At 34.1% G+C, this 13106-nt stretch overlaps 1 protein-coding gene across 4 annotated transcripts in view; it reads left to right on the top strand.

Annotated features, from left to right (window-relative positions):
- The first annotated feature begins 778 nt into the window (after positions 1-778).
- LOC149781729 (integrin-linked kinase-associated serine/threonine phosphatase 2C-like) overlaps positions 779-13106 on the top strand; it is a 57601-nt gene continuing 45273 nt past the window's right edge. For 3 of the 4 annotated variants that reach the window (XR_016414776.1, XR_016414777.1, XM_089935838.1), the window contains exons 1-4: positions 781-864; positions 1212-1291; positions 6104-6325; positions 11241-11358. Coding sequence is in view for 2 of the 4 variants with exons in the window: in XM_089935838.1 (XP_089791964.1) it covers positions 1261-1291; positions 6104-6325; positions 11241-11358 (371 nt within the window). In the remaining 2 variants the exon portion in view is untranslated. Of the gene's footprint in view, positions 865-1211; positions 1292-6103; positions 6326-11240; positions 11359-13106 lie in introns of all 4 variants that reach the window. The other variant, XM_089935839.1, reaches the window with a different exon arrangement.

Here is a 13106-nt window from a genome sequence, read left to right as displayed (position 1 = left end):
GCATGCGACATTTAGAAAAACATTGAGAGTGTGACACACTCATAATGTTATCATTACTCCACTTATAAACGCTAAAGCATATAAAATAAAATGAGAGATGATGGAGAATACGAAAGGTAAAGGCCACAATTATGTCTTATGCAAATAGATATTTAATTTGTATTGCTGGGCCGTGAGCAATATTATGTAAAACAAAAATACAGAACAAAAAAAAATCTACCACAAAACAACAAACGAACGAACAAAGTTAGATAGACAACCAAACAACAATAATCAAAACCGTAAACGGCAACCTATGCATTAAATTATCCGAAGTCATACATGGAGAATGTACAGTACTGTAATTAAGCAAGTGATTAAGTGTGCATTTGAAGACAAATTAACTCCAGGATTTGGTGATAAAACGAGGTTGTATTTAACGTATGTTTTGACAAAAGGATATTTTAGTATTATTTTCGATCGATTAAGGAATCTGAAAATCGTATTGGCTTTGACAAAATTTGCAATATTACCATGTCTGCAACGAAGCTATGTAAATTGTAATTCTTCCAGCGAAGGTATAAACCAAACGACGAATCACGTGACCATGCTATTCATTGCTTGAAATGGTTAATACATATCCCATACGGTACGTTCATTCTTTTGTAACATGTCATTATACCATAATCATTGAATTGAATGAGACTAAAATATAATACATCATATGAGATACGGGGTAGTATGTCTGGAATTTCGAGTTACCTACGGTTCCAAACTTCGCTTAGTTTTTTAGTCAAACCTAGCGGAAGTTTCAAGATTTGATTCGATTGCAGTAGCTTCCTGACAAATGTAACTTGATGAAAATATAGGTTTATCTTTTAATAAGTATATATTATTTTGGATTTTATTTAATTATGTTTATTATTCAACGGTATTCTTAACAAAACACATTTGAAGTTGAAACTGTGGATCATTTAACATCTTTTCTCATGTGTTATCTATTTTCGAGGATTAAAGTTTGTTTTATTTGGGTTTTTTGTTTTTGTTTTTATGTTCTTTATGTTCTATTCGCGTTTTTTTAAACTATTGTATGCGTCATTTTATTACTTGTTTATGGTTTTAATATTTGAATGAAATTAAATTTTAAACACTTGAATAAACTTTAACATGAGAGCTATTCTCACGTTGATTTTTGGAATGCTAGTTTTAGAATAGTTCGCTATTTTCTTCAGATTTGCAAAGAAGAGAGCCAGGAATACTTAACAGTACAGAAGGCATAATATGGATCTGTTTGGAGACCTACCAGAACCATGTAATAACTTTTCTTTTCAACTTTACACTCCATATTTAATGTTAGTCCTACAGTGATGTGTGTGTGATTTTGATTTTTAACGTAGCTTTAACAATTTTTCAGTCATATCGCTACGATGTCTGCAGTGTGGCAGTTTATAGTGATGTCTAGCACTGGGGCATCATGCCACAGACATGCAGCATGATGTCCCACCCAGTCACATTATCCTGACACCGGGCCGACCAGTCCTAACACTAACCTCTTAATGCTGAGTGCCTAGCGAGGCAGCTGTTAGTACCATTTTTTAAGTCTCTGGTATGACTCGACCGGGGATCAAACCCACGACCTCCCGCATCCCAGGTGGATGCTCTAACCACTAGGCCACTGGAGCGGTTAGTCCTACAGTATAAGACACTTCACATGTTATTTATGTTTTGATGCTACCTCTCGTGTAGCATGTTCTGATGACGACTGAAATCAGAACAAGTGTCCAAATTTTCAAGAATCTCACACACTTGGCAGCATATATTGAAGCTTTTCCAAAAATTAAATTCATGTTGATTTAATCAAATTTTGCTTACGCTGGTGTCTTTTTTTTAAACAAATTCAAATTCTCACACAAGTAAATTGATGTTTTCACATTCCATTGCCCTACATTTTAGTTGGTTGGAATGCACTGGAAGGTGGGGAATGCTGAAATGAGTTAAAAGGATGATAAATATCTGGAACGGAACGAAGCTATTGAAACACTTTCTTCAAAATTAGGATATTTTTATTATTTTTGTTAGAAAACATTCTTCAGCCTAATCCAATTTCAACATTCCCAGCTTCCGTCACATTCCAACCAGCTGTATGGAGCATGAAAATGTGTCAATTTGTTACTGTTACATTTTCATTTCATCAGAATAGAGACAGCAAAGTAAGTAAGTAAATTTATGCAAGAGTGTCAATATGGACTGCCAGTCGTGTGAGATAGTCCTGAAAAGTTTACCTCTTGTTGTCCTGTGAGTGGACTTATGAACATGCTATATAAGGTATATTCAGATTGGAAGACATAGCACCAAAACAAAAATATCATATGAGTCATCTTACATTGTAGGACTAATTTGATATATGTTGTGAAATGGCATAGAGTGGTACTTTTTTAAATTACTTCAGGGACCAGTCCAAGCACTGCAAAAAAAAAAGTGAAATGGCATTGTTGGGTGCTTTTTGAAATTACTCCAGGATCTTCCACTACCTTATTTGAGCTTGTATATCTCAGATAAGAGTCAGAGGATTACATTTCCTTTGTAGCATCATTATGAATTTATGCTGTTCAGAAGTGTGCCAATCATCAATTCAGCGCATAAGTTGGTTCAAATTTCTTTGTATGTCTAGGATCTTAAATTCTTGGACCAGATTTAAATGGAAATGCACATGAAATTTTGATATCGGCAAAAGTGCAAATAGAAGTATTGCAATCGAAGCAAATTAGACTTTTGTATACACATATGTATTGAATATGCAAGGCTTTTTGGAATGATTGTTGTATTGTTCAAAATAATCTATAATTGACATAAAGATGATAGATTCTTCAAAATGGTATCTGATTGTTGATCGCTCGCAGGTTCTCAACATTTCAGTCTTTCCATGAAGGGTCTTCATGCATTGTTTAATCAAGTGTCTATGAATAATGTTGATCAGCCCCCTTCAGGGTAAAGTTGCCAATACCAATGATATGTCTACCAAGGCAAAGAGGTCATTTGTAGGTATTTACCCTGCCACCTTGGAGCATGCATTGAGAGGATTAAGTTCTCCAACCATGACACATGAAATGAAAAATTGCTTGAGTTGTAGTGTACATCCAATTTGTACAGAATGAAAGAGGTATATTTCAGCAATAAGAAAGTTATTTTTCTGTTTTCTTCACATTTCTGAACTCTGACATTTATTTGGGGGAAGGTGTTGAAAAGTACAATATGCAAACAAAGTTTTAAAATGAGATACTTGATTTTCAAAGCAGATCAGATGTTTTTTAATATGGAAGTAGCTTTTTCCTTGAAAAATGTGTGATCCGGTAATCAGAACTAATATCATTGATATTTGAATTTACTGATTGAAAGCACTGCTTAGGTGTCCAGTTTATTAAAGAGTTGAGAAAAGGTTTTTGGTTTTAGCATAAATTGGGGTTGGGGGGGAGGAATAACATATGCATGAAAATTACCCAGCAACGATCACTACAGTACAGAGTGATAATAATCACGTGTTGGCTGATTGGTACATTGTAGCACGTAAGTCTGTATTTCTTATTTTTTATATTCTCACATCCAAAAGTTCAGTCATAACTGAGGTCTTAAGAGATAAACATTTATAGAGAAATAGAAGGATTTGTCCAGGAAATCTACTGTTTCTTTTTCTTAGATTTTGATTTAATTTATGCAGATTCTTTAGAACCTGAAAATTCTGCAACCATCATAATTATGTGGAAAATTTAATACTGAATATACATAGACAAATACCATAATATATAGTAAACAATAAATGTTTTGCAGACCTACCTTATTTTCTGATTATTTATGTCCAGAATTGCAAAATATTGTTTGGATTAATTGAATTATATTCAAATGATAGCTAATTGCATAAGTATTTTTTGGAAAACTATTGCTGAATTTAATGTATTTAGGACACTTTAGCGATGCAAAAATTGCTATACATTAAGGAAAATCTATCAAAGCAAAATTTGCTGAGCACATTATGCATAAACTAATCATCAGTCAAATTTTGCAAAGTTACCAAATTAGAAAACTAAATATGATTGCATTGTTTTTAGAAGAAAATGCACTCTAATTTTGATTCATTATAATTCTATAATGGGAATTCGAAAAAGAAGTAAAATCAAGATAAATAACCCCTGTATACTGTGGATGCTTTCAGAATCATTATTGTCATTAATATTATTATTATTTTTGTTGTTATTATTATTATTATTAACTCAACTGGTACCACAAAAGCTTTTGGGATGGCCAGTTGTCCATTACCATTTGCCTGTTAGGACCAGTTTGTTATTGCTACTCCTAAACTATTTGGAGGATTGTCATGAAACTTAGACACACACATTTGTCCCATCATTGAGCTGGTCCTTCATGAAAATAGTACTGCTTGGACATCCTGTATAACTGCCACTGCAGCGGTCTTGAAAACATATTGCTTCTCTTCGTGAATGGATGGTTATATATACCACGATGTCGGTAAAGTTCTGAACAACGATACGACATTCCTGTAAACATTGAATCATGTGTTGGTTTTGGTCGAATATCCAATTTGTATCAAGAAAGAATGATCACCCTTGTATTAAGGAAGTGATATTCATAAAGTGTACAGAAAATATTCCACATTTCCACCCAAATTGCATATGAAAATGTGATTTCTAAATGTCAACATGAAGACCCACTCCGTGACCTTTTTCGACTTTTAATGCAGAAAATCCTGTTTACTGTGTATCTTTTGGAATCATAAAGTAAATACATTCTATAAAAGATGGAAATGTATACCTTAAAACAATACTGCATTTTAATCCAAGTTTACAATTTTGCAAGAAGTTGTCCCACATGCAGTTTTATCATCTGCTATACAACATGTCATCTTGCCACTAGAACAGGATTCTCAAGAAATTCCCTGGTGTATAGTCTGTTTCTAGATTCTTTAGTAAAAAAATTTCTTCCCATAAACGAGAAGTTGTAAACACATTACATCCTATTCATTGCTGGTTCTCTTCAGCTTATTTTTTTATACAATGCTGAGCTTGACTAATATTTTTACAGTATCAGTTTAGTTTGCTTAATATCTCTTGCCATTTATTGGCTTTGTTACATTGAATTTTGTAAAACCAGTTATAAACCTGACCTAATTACTTGACTGAAATGCCGACAGAAACAGTCCAAAGTAGAGAATTTCATTTCCATAGCCCGATTAATAAACATTACATCTTTTCAAAGATGGTTTTAGGACTTGGCATTAAATGAAAAGAAAGGCCTTAACTTCCATTCCTATAAATTCTTTTCATCCAGTAAAGCTTCAGTCCCTTCTTTTATTAAATAGCAATTAGAAAATATTCAACAAAGTGTATACCATTCCCTGCATTGGCCCCCATTTTTACTTTACCTAAAGCAATGATCACCACTATCTGCCACTTGCAGATTAGCTACATGTAGGTAAACACGACAGTTTGTCAGATTTGGGGAATAATTGAGCAGGGTTAATAAAGTTTGCAAAACCTTTTAAAAAAATCATATATTTCCTTGTTAAGAAAGATTTGCTCAAAACCATGTTAATTGATGGGGTTTATACATATCAGTGAATCTTTGCTTCACATATTTGAACCAGTACACAGTGACAGATGTTCGTATAGTTAAATCTAACCATGCCACATAATTTTTATCATAGGTACCCAATTCTTTCTGCACAACAGTTGGGCTAAGGACCTGTGTATTGTAGTACATTTTAATTATCAAAACAACTATGAAGCATGACCAAAAAATTATGATATCAATACTTAAAGTACACCTTGCTCTACCATAATATGTTGAAAATTACATATTAATACAAAATATCCTAAAATTTATCAGGTCTTCAGTTTCATGAGATTTTGTATTGAAAATGGCTGGATCAATTTTTGTCAGTTTTTGACTGTAAAATCTTGTTTTCTCCAACCTTTTCAAGTGAATGTATATTTTTAATACTGTTCTTTGATATTGTAAGAACAAAGGAATTATGAGCCGCTTTTCTTATCTTCAGTCAGTTAGGAGGGATTTTGAATACTTCAGATTTATATGGTCTTTGTCTCTACTGCAGCTTCCAAGAATGGTAGTTCCTTGTCACTATATGATGAACTAAACGAGAAGAAAGACTGTTCTGTCAATGTTTCCATGAGGGAAGATGACTCCACTTTCAGTCATAGCAATAATTCTTCCCAAGAGAGAGAACAGAGAACCCAAGAGAGAGGAGAAAAGAGGAAATTTTTGGCATCTGGTGAAACAGAGGCAATAGAAAATACTGTCAAGAAAAAAATTGAAGGTAATAAATTAGGATACTGATTTACTGGAGTCGTATCACATTCTGTACATGTGTCCAAGACAAGAAAAATACTATTTAAGTTGAACCATTGAATTAAGAATTATATTTGAATACTGTGTTGTGTATATTTGTATTGTGCGCTTAATTGAGGGTTGTAGATGGAGTTTTGCATACCTGACTTTTTTCATGATCTCAAGTTGTACACAAGATCTTGATCAAAATTTAAGTCCAAGGTTTATCATCATTTACAAATTAGTTGAAATTTTCATGGAAATTATTAGTTTTCCAGAATATTTTGTTGAATCATATGTCAAGGAGGGATTTATGTGTGTGTGTGTGTGTGTGTGTGTTTGTGTATATATATGTATGCATATATATATATATATATATATATATATATATATATATATATATATATATATATATATGAATGTAAGTATTAGATAGGGGACATGTTAAACAAATAATTAATTTCTGTTTCTTATCAGTTTTTGTGAATCTTTCATCATAGTCCTGATCAGATGCCATATAGAATAATGCTTTATTGAAATAGTTATTTGGTTCCCATTGACTAGATTAATACATTCTGGGATTTGTGTGAATTCATTCAGTGACATTCTGGGTTGCATCATTATGTTATGTATATTTGATTTAATTATATTTAATCTAATATATATATATTTATTTCAATTTAATTGTTTGTTGTCAATTTTTTTATTATTTTTCAATACATGCTATTGTAATGTAAATTTATTCCACTAGAGATGATACTTTTTCCAGAAAATAGTTTGACCTTGGCCAGTGTTTCCCTTTACGCACATTTGTGTGTCAGGGACGCGCGCTGGAGAAAATTGTTGCTGTGCGTTTTTTTGACACAAAGGATTTGCATAATGCGATCAGGATTTATTTAATATCCAATGCATTGGACAAGGGGTGGCATTGTGTATACTTCGAGCATAGGCACTGACTGGTTCCCCACTTTGTTTGCTCCCTGTGTTGCGCACCTCTATTTGTATAGCGTAAAGCAATGCAGGGAACATTAGAAAAAAAGAAACCAGACTAGCATAGGCAATGTTATGATGGAGTAGCTTCCCCATATCTCGCGAGCCCTCACGAGATTTCCATCGAGCTCAGCAAGATGTCATCTTGATGTTTAACCTCAATGCTTGTTGCATTAGAAAGTAATCTCCAGATTAAAACATTGTGCACTAAGAATCATTAGCGAAGAAAGTGAAAGAAGCAGAACACAAAAGAGTAATTGGATCTAACTTTAATGAAAAAGAAAAGAATTCCCTTGTGCAAGTTGCAATATCCTATTTCAAGCTGAAAAAGTATGAGTCAGGTGAAAATGTGTCAGTACATTTTTTACCCCACATCTTTTATTTGACCCCCAGTTTTGATACCAAGGTTTTTTCTTAACCCTCAGTTTTACACCCCTGGGCATACACTGCCTTGGCTGCTCATTTTAGTAAACACCAGGTGTTGACCTAGATCCTGACCTTGATTCAAAATTAGTAGCAGCCTTATTAATAAATGCTATTTTTATTTTAAAAAGATTCGTTGTTGTTGAGGTTATGATGGGACCATGTGTTTAAGATGTAAACAATTTTTTATTGTTTATTTCTTAGAGTAAAATGATTGGTTTTGATCAGGGCCACACTGGGTGTACATCTATTTTAACAAATAAATAATTTCAATAAGATTCTGGAACATGATCACGCATCCCCCCCCCCCCTTTGTATTTTAGAATACAATTTAACCTTTGTTTTGGAGAGATATTCTCAGTTGGGCTCTTACACTGGAAGTTATATGTTGTGCTGTTTGGAGTTATTTCAGATTACTTGGATTCAAAAGGATTATTTCTTTTTTCCTGGAAAATGTGTGTGCTCATATGAAATTGTTGAACAAGGACAGCTTTTATAAAAATTTATTCAGATTTCCAAAACTGGAGTGATATTTCTTGTTTCTACAAGGAGCTGTAGACTTCAACACTACAGGTTACACCATACGTTATGGTCTTCCATCTCGGATTCTTCATCACGATTCGAACTTGAAAGCATTAGAACATTTTGTTATTAGGACTTCTAAAAATTTATTCATGGATTATTTTGGGATTTGATTCGTAAAACCCATAAGTTTGTATTTTTTCATTTTTACATAATTTATCCAGGGAAATAAATTATTATATTTTTCAAAGCTTGTTGTTTTCACTCTTTATTGTGTTACTGTTTATTTGAGCCTAAACATGTAACATAAGAATTAGTATACTGTGACATTTCAAGATTATTGGAATTCATTCAGAACAATTTATACTTTTGGACTTGTGATAGGACAATATAGATTGTTTGGGATTTAATTTACATTACTGTGACTTTTGAATTTTGATGTATTTTTGGAAAATCGTTCATTCTTTGGTTAAATTTTACTTAAATTGTTGATTTCACTTCCTTTCTTTCATGTATTTTAAGAGCTAGAATCATTATAACTGTAAATAATGATGTTGAAATGTTCTTATACATTTATCTCAAGTATCTTGATCACATTTTTTACCAAAAACATTTGTACAGAATTGATAGTTTAAAGAAACTATCCAATTATGTAATTGAAGAAAGCATTACAAATTGAAAATGACATCTCTCTCTTTCTTCCCGTCTTTTACCTTGCCCATGGCTTTGAAAGCTTGAACTTGTCCTGCACGTTGGACCTTGTCCTGCACGTTGGACGTTGTCCTGCACATTGGACAAGTAGATTTGTAAAGTCCTGGTGTATATTATAATGTTGCTGATGGAGCCATGAAAATTATGTGCATTATAAGTGAGGGAACCTTATACTGAGTTATGTTCCATTAGGCCTCATCAGTAAATTACATATTGACAGATGTTCTAATAGAACATGTCCAGAAATTACATCTTGAGGGATGTTCCAATAGGATGTGACCAGAAATTACATTTTGGGGAATGTTCCAACAGCCTTTGTCCAGAAATTATATACTGAGAGATGTTCCAAATAGGCCATATCTGGAAATTCCATACTGAGGGAAGTTCTGTCATGTCCAGAAATTACATACTGAGGGATGTTCCAATAGGCCATGTCTGAGAACTGCGTACCAAGAGAAGTTCCAATAGGCCATGTGAGGAAAATACATACTGAGTGATGTTCCAGATAGCCCTATGTGGAATATACATAATGAAGGTTATTCTAAGAGGCCATACATATTGAGAAATCTTCCAAATAGGCTATGTGTGGAAATTACATACTGAGGGCTGTTCCAATATTGATGGATGCTCCAGATAGGTCATATCCGGAAATTACATGCCAAGGGATGTTCCAATAAGTTATGTCTGAACATTACATTTTGAGTGATGTTCCAAACTGGCCATGTGAGGATATTACATACTGAGGGATTTTCCAAATAAACCATGTGTGCAAATTACATACCATGGGATGCCTCAATAGGCCATTCTAGGAAATGACATACTGAGGGATTTTCCAATAGGTCATGTCCAGGAATTAGATGCTGAGGGATGTTCCAATATGCTGTATCCAGAAATTAATCCTTAACAATGTTCCATTATACTTTGTCAATAAGGTACACCAAGGGATGTTCCAAATAGGCTGTGTCTGGAAATTATATACTGAAGGATGTTCGAGATAGGCCATATCCAGAAACTACATACTGAGGAATGTTCCAAATAGGCTTTCTGGAAATTACATACTGAGGAATGTTCCAAATAGGCTTTCTGGAAATTACATACTGAGGAATGTTCCAAATAGGCTTTCTGGAAATTACATACTAAGGAATGTTCCAAATAGGCTTTCTGGAAATTACATACTGAGGAATGTTCCAAATAGGCTTTCTGGAAATTACATACTGAGGAATGTTCCAAAAAGGCTTTCTGGAAATTACATACTGAGGAATGTTCCAAATAGGCTTTCTGAAAATTACATACTGAGGAATGTTCCAAATAGGCTGTCTGGAAATTGCATACTGAGGAATGTTCCAAATTGGCTTTCTGGAAATTGCATACTGAGGAATGTTCCAAATAGGCTGTCTGGAAATTACATACTGAGGTATGTTCCAAATAGGCTGTCTGGAAACTACATACTGAGGAATGTTCCAAATAGACTTTCTGGAAATTACATACTGAGGAATGTTCCAAATAGGGCCCATGTGGAAATTACATTAAGACGTGCCAAAAGAAAATTTAATGGTGTAAAGTCACATTATAAGTGTTTTTATGAGATGAGACCTGAACGAAAATATAATACACTAATGGAAAAGATTAAGCAAAATTAAACCCATCTGATGGAATCCATGTTATTGGAGGGGCAGCAGTATACGGATCTTTATAGTGACCTGTCACTATATTTACCTTAATGATTTAGCAAATTCAGTTTCTTAACTGTACTGTATAGATTAGTTAGAATTTATTGCTAGTGCAAGACTGGGGGAAAACCACTTGTTCTCTCATCTTGATCAGGTAAATTTGGCTCTGCCAAGGAAAACTTAATGACTTACTTGTCCCTATGCTGAATAGATGCTGATCTGCACCTCGTCAATAAGTGTGTGCATTGTCTACCTTTGACAAGTGTTCAATATTGCTAATGCATCAGTTATCTATTCTGTTCAATTCAAAGCAATGTTGCAAAAAGAGATGACTTTGTTGTTTTTTTCTGGATTTTTTTTATATACGTCTCATGCAGTTTGAAGCTAACATGGGTCCAGATGATGAAAATAGTTGGGGTAAAATTGTAATGCATGGCCTCATATAAATATGTAAAAAGAGATACAGATTTTATAATACATTAAGATATTGCAATTTCACACCTAGCTCTTCATATCATGATATTTGCAGTTTGAGTGACACAAAATGTAATGCTAATTTTCAAAAACATTTTTGTGTATTCATTTCAGCTGTTTACAAATTGAAAGGCTACTTTGCAGAGAGGAAAGGGGAGAGGGATGAAATGCAGGATGCTCATCTTATTATTGATGACTTTACTCCAGAATTCAAGAATTTGCACCCCACAATGTAAGTTGACAGCTATGTCTTAACCAAGAGTTTGCACCCCACAGTGTATGTTGACAGCTATGTCTTAACCAAGAATGTGCACCCCACAATGTATGTTGACAGCTATGTCTTAACCAAGAGTTTGCACCCCACAATGTATGTTGACAGCTATGTCTTAACCAAGAGTTTGCACCCCACAATGTATGTTGACAGCTATGTCTTAACCAAGAATGTGCACCCCACAATGTATGTTGACAGCTATGTCTTAACCAAGAGTTTGCACCCCACAATGTATGTTGACAGCTATGTCTTAACCAAGAGTTTGCACCCCACAATGTATGTTGACAGCTATGTCTTAACCAAGAATGTGCACCCCACAATGTATGTTGACAGCTATGTCTTAACCAAGAATTTGTACCCCACAATGTATGTTGACAGCTATGTCTTAACCAAGAGTTTGCACCCCACAATGTATGTTGACAGCTATGTCTTAACCAAGAATTTGCACCCTACAGTGTATGTTGACAGCTGTCTTAACCAAGAATTTGAACCCCACAATATATGCTAACAGCATGGTCTTAACCAAGAATTTGCAACCCATAATGTATGTTGACAGCTATGTCCTAACCAAGAATTTGCACCCTACAATGTATGCTAATAGTATGGTCTTTGATTTGACTTATTAACAGTAATGTTTTCCAATTCACACAAGTCACTGTCACCTTAATTGTCACTTTTGCAAAAGCAATGCACAACAATATTAATAAAAGTAAAAATACATTCCTGTGATATATGTTTTAGATAATATTATAGACATGAGAACTTAGTTTTTCTCCAGAGTTTGGTCATATTTCAGATATTAAAGACGTAGGTTTACGTCCCATTTATTTTATTTTATATTTTATCCCAAACATATTCCAGGTAATGGAATGCAGTGGTTTGTTCCTGTCTAAAAATTTGAATTTTGCCACACAGATAAAGTCAGCCCCAATTTTAACGTTAAAAGACAGATATATTGGGAAAAATCACTTTGAGACACTCCAAGTCTTGACAAACCTTTTGCCTTTGTCCACAGATTCTACTGGTTGAATTCATTTTATTTTTTGGGCATCAATGTTCTAGGCATCTTTTTTCTGATGATCAATTTTCAGGGCATCAATTTTCTATACATTGGTTTTCATGACCACTTTTCTGGGAATCAGTTTTCAGGACATTACTGGTCTGGTTATTAGTTTTCATTGATTTTGTGGCTGCTACAAAATGCAATTAATGAGATATCAGAAAAGAATCAGCCTGTAAATAAAATAGGAAAATCCTCACAAGCACAGATGTATGTAAGCTTATTTACACAATCATAGAAAGTGATAGCCATGAATGTATGTAAAGTAAGGACCCGAGTGGCCAAGTGGCCTAAAGCCCTGTCCGTTAACGGATCACTGCCATCTCACCTCTGTCTGCGTGGGTTTGAGTCTCAGATTTAGCCAATGTGGGTATGTGAGAAAGCTTGCCAGTAACTTTTCGTGGGTCGGTGGTTCTTTACGGGATTTTCCCGGGTTCTTCCTCCACCATTAATACTGGCCGCCAAGTATAGCCTATCATGTGCTGAAAAATGACGTTAAACCCTACAACAACAACAACATGTAAAAAGTAAGGAACACCTGTATTTAAAAATGTGGTGAAGGATATGTTTTAAACCTTCCTCAGTTAATATTTAATTCAGAAATGCTTAATACCCTGTTGCTTTTTGTTTTTAAAAAAAGCATCATGGA

The sequence above is a fragment of the Sinohyriopsis cumingii genome, chromosome 15, assembly GCF_028554795.1.
Source record: "Sinohyriopsis cumingii isolate HCF-2022 chromosome 15, ASM2855479v2, whole genome shotgun sequence".
Lineage (NCBI taxonomy): Eukaryota > Metazoa > Mollusca > Bivalvia > Unionida > Unionidae > Sinohyriopsis > Sinohyriopsis cumingii.
This window is presented reverse-complemented; position numbering and strand designations above follow the sequence as displayed.